Source organism: Anguilla rostrata, chromosome 8 (assembly GCF_018555375.3).
Source record: "Anguilla rostrata isolate EN2019 chromosome 8, ASM1855537v3, whole genome shotgun sequence".
NCBI lineage: Eukaryota > Metazoa > Chordata > Actinopteri > Anguilliformes > Anguillidae > Anguilla > Anguilla rostrata.
Window position 1 is genome coordinate 14047366 of NC_057940.1, and position 12049 is coordinate 14059414.

The 12049-nt window shown below is 38.2% G+C and overlaps 1 protein-coding gene and 1 long non-coding RNA gene across 5 annotated transcripts in view; one reads left to right on the top strand and one right to left on the bottom strand.

Moving 5' to 3' along the window:
- The window catches only part of LOC135260873 (dipeptidyl aminopeptidase-like protein 6), a 165313-nt gene that overhangs the window by 150182 nt on the left and 3082 nt on the right, over positions 1 to 12049 (bottom strand). The window contains exon 1 of one of the 2 annotated variants that reach the window (XM_064346540.1): positions 738 to 1531. The exons of the other annotated variant lie outside the window; for it this stretch is intronic. Within the exon in view, the coding sequence (XP_064202610.1) occupies positions 738 to 788 (51 nt within the window). The 5' untranslated portion in view covers positions 789 to 1531. Of the gene's footprint in view, positions 1 to 737; positions 1532 to 12049 lie in introns of those variants that run through there. 2 annotated transcript variants of the gene reach the window in all.
- The window catches only part of LOC135260874 (uncharacterized), a 151040-nt gene that overhangs the window by 108405 nt on the left and 30586 nt on the right, over positions 1 to 12049 (top strand). The window contains exon 3 of one of the 3 annotated variants that reach the window (XR_010331766.1): positions 7988 to 8540. The exons of 1 other annotated variant lie outside the window; for it this stretch is intronic. This is a non-coding gene — a long non-coding RNA (uncharacterized LOC135260874). Of the gene's footprint in view, positions 1 to 7987; positions 8541 to 12049 lie in introns of those variants that run through there. One more of the 3 variants, XR_010331767.1, reaches the window with a different exon arrangement.

Sequence of the window (12049 nt, forward strand, 5' to 3'; positions counted from 1 at the left end):
ACACCTCTATTTAAAATAATGCACAATGTAGGCTAAGTTTATCTAAGGGGAAATGAACCGCAATTTGCCTATTGCCGGAACTGAGGCTGCTTTCAACTGCGTTTCAGCGAGTACACTAATAAAAAATGAAGCTGTAGTTCCCTCAAAGTATAAACAGGTAGGCTATTATAAATAGGTATAACGCCTTTCGTGACTGGTGATAACCTGTTTATTTATTTGTCTTTCTGTTTTGTTAGTTTGTTTGTTCATTTATTTTCATTTATTTCAATTGCTATGTAATTCCAAGGGCAGCCATAGAAACACAGTCAGCCAACTACTACCTAGGACTTGCCCATACGTATATGCTACTGTGGGTAGGCTACTGCCTGTCAAAGAGACTTCAAACAGCAGTTATGTCGCCTACTTACAGTCAACCAGTGCCTGCTTTATTTTTAAGGCCAAAATACTGAACTTAGCTTTATGCATTAAAAACAAATAATTCATAGAATAATATTGACATTTTATAAAGCTGCAGTAGTGAAACAACGTACCGCTTTGCCTGTGCTAAATAGCAGTGTTGATAGTTGGGAGCTATCCTGGCCAGTAAAACCAGCTAGCTATCTCTTTCTTTTTCCCATTTCCTTAATCGCGGACAAAACTGTGAAACGTTTACTTTGGATAGATTCGGTCTCCTGGATGGTCCAGCGCCAAATGAATTGAAAACATTACAACCCGAATAAGAATCACTTTACACTCACCATCATGTTCCCCTGCATTTTTGCCGTTTCGATTAATTTTTTTTCTTTCATTGCTTCCCTTTTTCAAAGAATCCGCTGGCAGTAATTCTGTATGCTGATGACCGTCTCTCCGTGCAAGTATAGCCTTTTGTCGAAGGTTTCGCTGAGTTCGCCCTGCAGTCCGGAATCTGCCTATATAGTTAAGCAACCAATATAGACCGCTGATCTTTTGCGTTTTTCAGAACATCCTGTTGATAATAGACGCGTGTCCCCAGTCCTAACGCGTCCAATAAAATCAGTCAGAAATGGACGAAACGTAATTTAGCAGGATTTTAGGGAGATTGACATTTTGATGTCGGAGACGTGAAAAGACTCCAGATAGGGTGATTCGCGTACAATCCGCGCGTATCTAGCCTTTGCTCATTTTATTTATTACGCTGACCACGCGAGATTCCGTCCACATGTATTACTGCGATCAGGCTCTCAAATCTGGGGCATGCACTGCTTTCAGAATATAAATAATGTTTCTGCAATGCACATGGCGTTTCCATGGGTGCATTCATTTTGCCACAGCGAGAAAACCTTGCGAGGTGGTAGGGCGCTGCAGTGGACATTATCGGGATTTTTAAAAAACGGGCGCATTCAGTGGTTGTGCCCAACTAAAGTGAGGACTTCATCAATGCAGACGTACTTGTGTGCAGGTGAGTTTTGAACCAAAGGGAACGTTCCTCGCCTGTGTGTCTTATGGGAATAAACTCTGCCAGCGACCCTGAACCAGTAATGATAACGTAACGGTCACCAATGCTCATCCTTTCCCGGTATAGTACTTTATCCAAGGTATATCCCCCCCAAAAAAACTAATTTAATTCTCCTGTGATGCAATAATGAAACGACTGAAAGATTAGGGTCAGGGACATTAACATAAGTAGTGTGAGAGGTGCGACTTTTAATTCAACCTCCTCCCTGAGGAAACCATTAATCATACCCTAGATTGTACTGCCACAAAGATGTACTGCAGGCCTGGCGCCACAATAAACGTGTGTATGATATATGACCCTTTTAAGATGCCTTTCCTGTCCCAGAGGAGATATTCAAATTTTGATTACAACGATAAAAAGTAGGAGTGTTTGGCTTTGACCAATTAGTGGCTTGGCCATCATCATCATTATCGTCATCATCGTTCTACTTACAACTCATTGCTGTTGTAGATAATAATAATACAGAACATTTTCGTTAATCTTGCCAAATGTAAAATTGTGCATGCTGAAAATAATTTCAAATAGGAGTACGTGCTAAGAGGGTACATATTAAAATGTGCTCCTTAAGAAAAAAAGACTCAGGAGAAATGGAGGCTTAAAATCATTTAGATATTGTGCCAAAGCAATAATAAAGGCAAACCGTATGCTGGGAACACGTCGAAAAACATACAGGGTATAGATCAAAGAACGTAAATATTACACGACGCATACAATAGACCATGTGTCACGAGTTCTGGGCACCACACTATATGAAATAAATAAAAACTCCTGAGAAAATAAAGAGAAGGGCAACTAAACTGGCTTAAATTATCAGACAAGAAGTTAGAAATAATACCTTAAGGCTCAGCAAAAGGTACTTGGAGGGAGGGGGGGTGGATTTTTTATTTATTTTTATTTTTTTATATATAAAGGAATCATCAGCAGACTGGAGGCATTGGAACATATTGGTGTGCTGTATTTGTTTTTCCTCATGTGACTTTTCCCACTTTATATTCTGAGCATCTGCGAGGGGCACATACTGTGCAGCACCAAGATTATATGCATAAGTGCGTTTGGCCAACGTACATTTTGGTGAAGGGCTTTCCGAGGTGCAAATGACCAGAATGTTTGCAGCTGTTTTTTCACCCCAAAATGTGTAACACATACTAAAGCGCTGTGTGTCTACACATGGTTTTGCAATGTGTGGACAGCCCCAGTCCTTCACACATTGGTATTATACCCGCAGTATTCAAGTGTGACTGTCAACAACAATCTTTTCCTCCATGGATGCATTCTATTCATCTTTGATCTGCTTATATATAGTATAAAACCTCCGAGACACACAGACTCACACACTTGCTGTAATTAAATTAGCAGAAATTCACAAATGAAGAATGATAATTATTGTATAATTAACATAGTTTTGCATTTTGTTTTGGGGGGGAGGCTGTTTGTTCATCCTCATTACAACTTGCAACAAAAAATTCTATTCACACTGCAGGGGATTTGAGAGCTGAAACGTCTTTGAACAAGAAAATCTGTAATGCATTCTCAGTGGGAAATCTCAAGTTAATTATGGATATATTTGCCAGCTCTCAAACAGGTGCTTTTGCAAGTTGGTTTTCATGAAAGTCCTGATAGGTGTTGCTCTTTAAAAACAGGTTATTCCAATAGCTCAAGTTGCCCATTTAGTTGTAAAAAGAAAAAATACACAGGATGGAATGAATCCTATCTAACCTATTTAAATGATTTTTAATTGCTCCACTTGTAATACTGATAGACTACATGAATGGATGGCTCAGTCAAAACAAAATACACAGACAATGTGCAATCTATTAATGACACATAATCATTTTTTGTGTTTTTCTATTTGTCATAATAAATGAGCTTATGAAAGTTAACATTTTAGTTTTCAATTTGTGCAAACTCTTGGATACCTAATATTTCACTGCCTAACTTAAAAGGTTTCAGTAAACATGATCATATGAATCAATATAACGTTTTTCCATATGGCAGCTAAAAGATAAGTTATTTCTGTTGAGGAAAGACATTACCACTTGAATTGTATTACAGTATGTTCTTAAAGTTAGGCTAATCAAAGTAAAACCATAGAGACTCAGCATAATCCCCAGTCTGTAGTCGTAGTAAGTCTCCACGACTGGGACAAAATTATGTAAAGGGGTGGGTGGGGGGATCGGGGGGAAACACCAATGCAAACAGGAATGGCTTGTTTGAGGGCTTCAAAAGCATGAAGGAATTGCCTTCACTTTAAGAGTTCCATTACAACTTTCAACAGCCTCAGTTTATGAGTTCCATTGGAACTCTCAACAGTCTTTTTCAGTTTGAGTTCCATTAGAACTTCCAACAGCTTCAGTTTAAGAGTTTCACTGGAACTTTCATTTTAAGGATGAAATCTGAAAACTGCATAGCAGCTTACTTTCCCAGTCCAATGAAAACTAGGCTGATTGGTCTCTTGAAAACACTATGTAATGTGCTGGGACTTGGTCCTCAGAGGCCAAAACTAAGCTCTCCTGATTTAGTACCAGGCCATTTCACATTTAGGGCCTACTCATGTATTATGTCCCTTTGATAGGGTGCATATATTTATATATCATGCGCATTGTATATTAGGCTGAAACTCACCCTAGTTGCTATTTCAGCAATATGGAGAAATCCAGAAATCATAGAAAGACCAATCCACAGTCACTAAATCTGTAATAGAAACTGAGTAGAAACTTTGGTATTGTTCCAGTAAGACTATTGTCAGTACATAGTGAAAATAAAATTATGATGTTCCTATTTGAATAAGGAAAAGAAGAGGCATATATATGTTTCTGGTAAGATGTATTTTATATGGACATGGGCAGCATATGTTCAGCATTAATATTTAATAGTATGAGTATGTACATGCCATTTTAGTAGGATATCTGCCCAATGTCCCAAGGTGCATTTGTTCCAGTGTGACTAACCATGCACTTACTGTATATGAAAAACACAGTATCTGAGGTTTCTTGGGCTAAGAGCCTATGCCACCTAAAAGGAGTGGTGTAGAGTGCTGATAAAAATACTGGAATATTGCTTCATGCATTGGCACATAGAAGGAAAAGGAAAACAATATGGATTTTGCTGGCCCTGAGATTGGCGCTATAATGGTACACCTCCCAAGGCAGTTTCATGATTTGTTTTTTTTGTTTTTGTTTTTTTTACTGTGCCGTAAACCAGAATACTGTAGGAAGCATTCTGGGTCAAGCCGATATAATGAAAGCACAGGAGCCTTCAGCTAATAAGTTTTAAGAAGCAATCGTAGGAATGAAGGAAAATATGATTTTTATCTTTCACTGGTTGGAAATGCCACATATTTTATCTGATTTTCCATATACTCCATGGATGGTTTCTAGGGAAACCAGGAAACAATCAATCTGTCTTCTGTCGTCCAGCTCTCAAATGGAATGGAAATGAAACCACAATATGTATTAATACACACACACGCATGCACACACACACCCACGCTCATGCACACACATACACGCACACACTCACACATGCACGCACAAACATACTCACGCACATGCGTGACTGTTTTGTTTATCATAAGATGTCTGGTGGAAACCAATCGGAAAGGTGTCAGTTTTTGTTTTGTGTATACTTAATGATTAAAACTTACTTTTCTAAATTGAATTCATCATTTAATCTGCCTATCATGAAGAAAGAAAATGTGTGTGTATATGCCAATTGATTATTCAGATAGTTGGCATACTAGTTAATCAGGATAAATGCACATACACACACACACACATGCACGCACACACACACAGACACACACATCTGTGGAAGGAAAGAAGAAGAGGGAAATCTGAGCCAGGAGGCCCAGCTTCAGAATCTTTATGATCAAAAGCTAAATTTACCTCAAAGCATGGACCACTGACCAACAGCAAAACAAACCAATTAATGGCTGATGGGAGATTTCTTTATTCATCTGAAAACAATTACCGCTAAGAGAGAGCATCCCATCAAAGCTGGTTCTGCCATTTGCAGATCACAATCAATTTTAGCTGATTGCACAATTACAAATACAATAGTAAAGCAATCTAATTAGACAACCCAGATAGCTAACTATCAATACAGGAAGTGTATGTAGACCAAATGAGTTCTAATGATGATACAGTGACGGGAAGGGAAGACGATGTGCAGTATTCCTAGTCATTTACTGGTTTTTCACCTGATCTCAGATTGATTTATTCCTCTCCTTTCTTTAATTGTTCTAATATAAATGCAGACAGAAGAGCTTCATTATCAGTTGAGTGCAAATACAAGGTGATTCTTTTCCAGCTCTAGAGCTGAATCTAATGATTATTTTATTTGCTGCAATCCAGCAGAGCACCCATTCTTTAAATAGTGCCAATGATTTATCAGCACTGCAACCTGTTTGCCATATTAAAAGAGCCAAGCACAGCCGCTAAACTTGCATTAATACACCTATGTCTATATTTGTGTGTTTGTTGTAGTACTATGCAACGCCACTGATACTAGACATCTGTTAAATCAGCATGTGGGGTTTTCTGTGTGTATGTGCGTGAAGCGTGAGTGCATGCGAGAGAGAGAGAGAGAGAGAGAGGGAGAGAGGGAGAGAGGGAGAGAGAGGGAGAGAGGGAGAGAGAGAGAGAGAGGGAGAGAGGGAGAGAGAGAGAGAGCACCCTGCCTGCTGTTCTTTGATTCAGTGTTTATGTCCCAATGAATGAACTGCTAGACTCATCAAGCAGGACGGCCAGTCATTCAGGGACGTACAGTAACAACAATGCAATTCTTATAAAACAGCCAATAAATCAACAAACTCTTATATGGGAGAGTTGGAAGCAGTCCATAGGTACAGGTTAAGTCATATCAGCCAAGTAAAATATCAGCTCTGCACATGAACATGTGCACACCACGGAGCCATGCTCTGGATCATAATCTATGTTCAGTAAATTGGAGTCTAATTCTGCATCGTGTTTCTTATCATTTCAACACTTAAAAATACATAATACATTTAACTGATAGGAAAAAATATTGCTTTTTTAATCATGCAATAGCCATAAAACTTCTATCTCTGTGACAAATAATACCTCATACAAATCATAAAATTATTACTGAAAAAACATAGGGAAAAGATGGAGTGTAAGAAACAGGTAGCAATTTATTACACTAGCCTGTTGGCTTATTGAGAGTTGGCTTATTGCTGGTTGTGACTTTGTTCACTAGGTTGGCCCAGTGTTATCTACAGCTGCCTTTGATGAGAGAATTTGATTTGTATGTGAGTTATTTGGCCTGTCTTTTATCTGGAAAGCATTTTTGTTGAGATACATTAACCCTAACTACGCTGAAAAAGCTGTGCGTAAATCAAAATAGTCAAATAAGCCAAGTCGGAAAACAAAAATGCTGACTGGCAATTTCTCCCTAAATCTTGTACACCAGTGGTGACATTTTCAGTAAAGGCTAGTGGTGTAAAATAACACGGTATGACTGTGGAGAGAAGTCTGCTCTGCCAGCAGAGGATGTGCTCCCCCTCTGTCGCCTGGTTTCTCCCAAGATTTGTTCTCACCAGGGAATTTTTTTTCTCACCACTGTTTGAGTGTTTTTCTTCCCACTGGGGAGTTTATTTTTACTTCACTTGCTGTTTTTTGGGGGGTTCTGTTCCGGTTCTTTCCTATTTTCCTGTACTGCATCTTTATGACAGACTATACAAATGTAAAAAGCACTATACAAATAAAACTGAATAGAAATGCAATTGAATTAATAATGGAATTCAATATGTGGATATTTTTATATTATAAGCATCATATTTATTGAAATTTGTGTGTGACTGCTCTATAAGTTTTATTTTATTTTATTTTTGAATATTCTGTGATCTACAGACATTGGATTTCAGCCAACAGGGTGAAGTGTAGAAGTGTAATCCACTTTGAGTTAAATATTGTTAGATATGACACAGGAGGTGAAGTGATTGATATCTGATTTCATGTGATTTCATCGCCCCCATGTTCAAGATGTTTTTTCTGGCTGAAACAGTGGTTCCCAGCCCTGTTCCTGGAGATCTACCGTCCTGTATTTTTTCATTCCAACCCTAATTTGACACACCTGATTCTACTAATGAGTCTAGCAGCTCAACGAGATCTCCAGCTATTGAATGAGGTTTGCTTTGTTAGGGTTGGAATGAAAGCCTACACGGTGGTAGAGCTCCAGGAACATGGTTGGGAATGACTAGTCTAAGACATGCCAACGTTTTTAATTTTGGAAACACTTGAATGTGCTCCCTTATATCCAGTCCATACACCCTGAGAATGATGTGCGTGCTCATCTTACACTGTTGCCCATGTTTCCAGGTGTGGTATATTCAGGGCTTCAGTCCTCTCAATCAACTATGGGACATTGGAAGAGAGGTCCATCTCTCCCTGTTGATTGCCAGTATAGCGTGCAAGCCAGACTTAGCAGTCGCTAGCAAGCGCTACTGCAGCAGCGAGCAGAGCAGCCCTCTCTGATTAATCCCACGTTTCCCAGCAGGATGCAGCTGATTGTGCCCCTGTGCTCTGTCCTTATTGCCGGGCTCCATTAAGGGCGTCGGCCTGACTTATACCGGGGGAAGAGACGGCTACAGCGCTCGGCTTCTGCTAGAGAGAGTGTTTTTCCTTCGCCTGCCACGTGTTACTGCAGAGGGAAAAAATCCCGTTCGTGCACATTCTGTTCTCGTGCGCTCGCTACACTGGGAAAAAAAAAGCAGTCAGAAAAAAAACAACAGAACATTTTCTGTGAATAAAAGAACTCCTGCTCTCTTTCTCCCAACAATGCATGCCCTTATTGCCTTCTGAGAAACTTCTGGATTCTGTTCCTTTGAGCATGGAGGCAATACTGTGTCTTACATCATCACCTCATTTTTGTTTTACAGCACTACTCAAAGTTAGCTTGTCAATAAAAAAACACATTTTTCTTGGAGCGTACCAGTATTTCAGTAAATCTAAGCTCTGCGATTCCAGACCTGCATTGCATTATCTTCCCTGAATCGGTTGGGCATTACTGGAGTCACTATCTAAAGCTTTTTGATTTCCTTCATTGTGATATTCTGCCCAGAAAACTTGCATTTCTATAAAAGTGAGTTCAAACTGATTTCAGAATTGTTCCCATCGTGTAAAATCTGGTAACCTCATTTCCTGTTTTCGCTCTGTCGATAAAACAGTCCCACAGGGCTCCACCTTAGGGCCAACTCTTGTTTCTTTGTGCATTTATATTATCACCCAGGGAATGCCTCTTTGCCTCTCTACTGGCATCACTCTCTCCAACACTCAAGATGAGTTGGTGGCAATGTCTCCATGTGCGCAGACATCTGTCAACAGATGTCTCGTATCGCACGTTTTCTCTAAATCACAAAATGGCTTCACTGGTAGCATTCAGAAGACCCTCAGTGATTTGCGCCTTCTTCTGAACATTGATAGACAGCAATATCCAAACTACACATCCTTCCCATTTCTGAAATCTGTCTAGCCTCACAAGCCCCCATCACACCTATAATTCTGATCCATTCACAATATTAGGCTGCCTTCCCTTCCACAGCATGCACATGACACACTGACACACATTCATCTGGCAAACTCCTCCTTTCTTGCGTAAACACCTTCAGGTTTTTCTGTCATAATAAAACCTCAGATACACTTGCCAGTCTGTTCCAGTACTGGCCACATTGCATACAATGATTCACAGAATACAATAATGACAATTTGCTTTAGCAGACAGTAATTACATTCATCCCTGTGTCATTTTGAAATTATGGTAAAACTCTTTTGGAAATGGTCTTTGCTGTTAACTATATCAAAGCTTATTGTTGCATTCCTTATGTTTCTATCCTTCAGTGTGGTACTATAGTTGACGATCTTACAGTATACTTATGAATGAATGTTGAAATATATAATTTCAAATTTTAAAAAGTCATTAACACTTGTTTTTTATGTTTTCAACATTTTCAACAAATTCTCAATATTTGCAGACTAAAACCATGTTATAATATATTTCAGTTTTGGGGAGAAGAACCGAAATGAAAATTAGTATTGGAGTAAGCCTTAATGACCATTACTAATACTAACAGTTTCCAAAGGTGATAGCACAGTAATTGAAAGCAACAGATTCTCTTTGTCTCTTGCTTCTGAATTTATTTTTGGTTCCATCCAGCAGAGGGTGCTTCAACACAGTTACTGACTGGAATGTGTGCAAAGTATAAGCAAAGTATTCTTGCACTTAAAAAATTAATTAAATTAATTTCAGTATTTCTATATGTCACATACCAAGCATCGCAACACATTGCATCACAACACATTTTCTGCTCATATTTACAAACAAAATTAAAATCTTTCAGTTGTATTACAATACAATTAATGAGGTTCTCTTTTGTTCCTTTGCATTTGATTTGATTGATTGGCAGTATTGTGAATGCTAGCACAGTAGATGCTTATTTGATTTTATACTAAAAAAAAACTGGCTATTTATAAATATCAAGGCTCAAATCTGAATCCAGCTGCCTGACAGAAAACTTATCTGTCTTACTGCTAGTTCATCCTGTCTTTCTGACATAATGCTTATTTCTGGCAGTACTGTGTAGGTCTTGCGGGTGTCTGTGGGTCTTTTATTCCAAGCAGAGTGCTGTGGCCTTTGAAAGAAAGAAACGGAAAGGCCTGAATGACTCATACACTCACACCTACTCCTTTTCCATGTCCATCATCTGTCATCTGTTCAATGCAAGGCCTCCAATCAGTTTAGTGTTTCTCGCTATCCCTCTCTCCTTTTCTTTCTTTCTTTCTTTCTTTCTTTCCAATGCATCCACATAGTGGCCTCCGAATAAATGTATACCTTAACTGAAAAAAAAAATTATGTAACACTAATTGACCCTCGTGCAAGAAAAATACAGCAAAATAACACAAACTTAATATCCGAGCATGTGAGCCATGGGAACATGACAGTGGCTTCTATGCATGAGCTCATCCCCTGACACTGTGGCTGAACTCTAAGCTTTGGCCCACACAGATGGAAACAAATTACACTCGGCAACAACACCTGCCAGGTCCATGCAATCAAAATCAATCTTTCTACTTACTGTTTCTTCAGGCCCTGATTTCACAGTATTCATGGTTCTTTCTAATATTTGCTGCACAAAGAACTGTGATTTCCATGAATTCATGACCTGAATTATGTGATTGGGCCAGTGGGTGTTGGTAATGAACAAGCACAGCACACTAGAAATATATATTTTTGTCAGCATAGTACACCAGGAGACATAGTAAAGAGGTGACAATCCCTTCAACATGAACTCCATTGCCATTCAAGATAAAAACAGAACTTATACTCGGGCAAGAATTTTATTTTAACGTATGGCCAAAAGAAATTCTGACATCTACTAAAGAAATGATATCACTGGGGTTCAATTAATTTGCTCCTGTCCTGAGAGACTTCATGAAAGATTACCATGAATAGTGAGTACTGTTTTATTAAAATTGAATTAATGTATATAAATGTATACCACAATATCAGCTTCACCATACAATTTAGCATGTAACTTAATGCTATTAAGAAATGAACAGGGAATTGCAGTCATAATTTGCACTCATGAATGTGTGGGGACCTCTAGTGGTGATAGCATTACAGTCTGCAGATCACAGAGATCACAACACAGATTCTACCAACAGTGGCAGTTCTATGGGTCTGTTAGTCAAGAAATGCAATTATTCATTTTTATTTAGATTCCACAAAATATGTTCTAAACCATCAAAGCTGAAACAAAAAGTAATATACATAAAGATACCTGATCAGAGGAAATTATTTTATCACAAGAGTAACAAAATATTTCTAAATGTAAACAGGGAATATACATAGATGTAATATTATAAAATATTACAAAACTGCAGATACTGCATTCATATACAGCACATGCATTTTCAACCGTCAGTGTATATGAAAATATAAATATAGCATTCACTTGATATTAGAATAAATATTTCTGATGAAGAATAGATGCCATTGCTGTAGAGAGGTATGTAAAAAAATAGATTTGAGGCACTTCACCCAAATGTTGCTTTTAACTATGCTTATTACATACATGCTGTCCTGAAAGGACAGTGTAAAGCGAAAACCATCCTGAATATTTTTTCTTTACATTTTCAATATGCTTTGATTTCCCATAGAAACTTACATTAGAAAGAGCACCAGTAAATTCAGGATTTTCAGAAAAATGGCAACCACAAATCTTAACTGCAAAAACATACTTCTTTTCTATTACAGACTCATTCTATCACAGTCCCCTACACAGATATCCTTCTTCGCCTACAGTATAACTTTTTTCAATCTATTTCTACACTTATTTAAAGTTTCTAGGAAAGTATTGTGACAGTGTGTTTGTTTCAGAATATTTAAAGTATTTTTGTGAAATACTTTTTCTTCACAGGTAATTTCTTTCATAAGCACTGTGCGAATGGAAAATTTCACAAGAAAATAAGGCTCAGGGAAAAAGTGCGGTCTACATACACACAATAGAGCAGGAATAATTGATAAATATGGCGCAAGAAAGAACCAGATGTGAGCAGT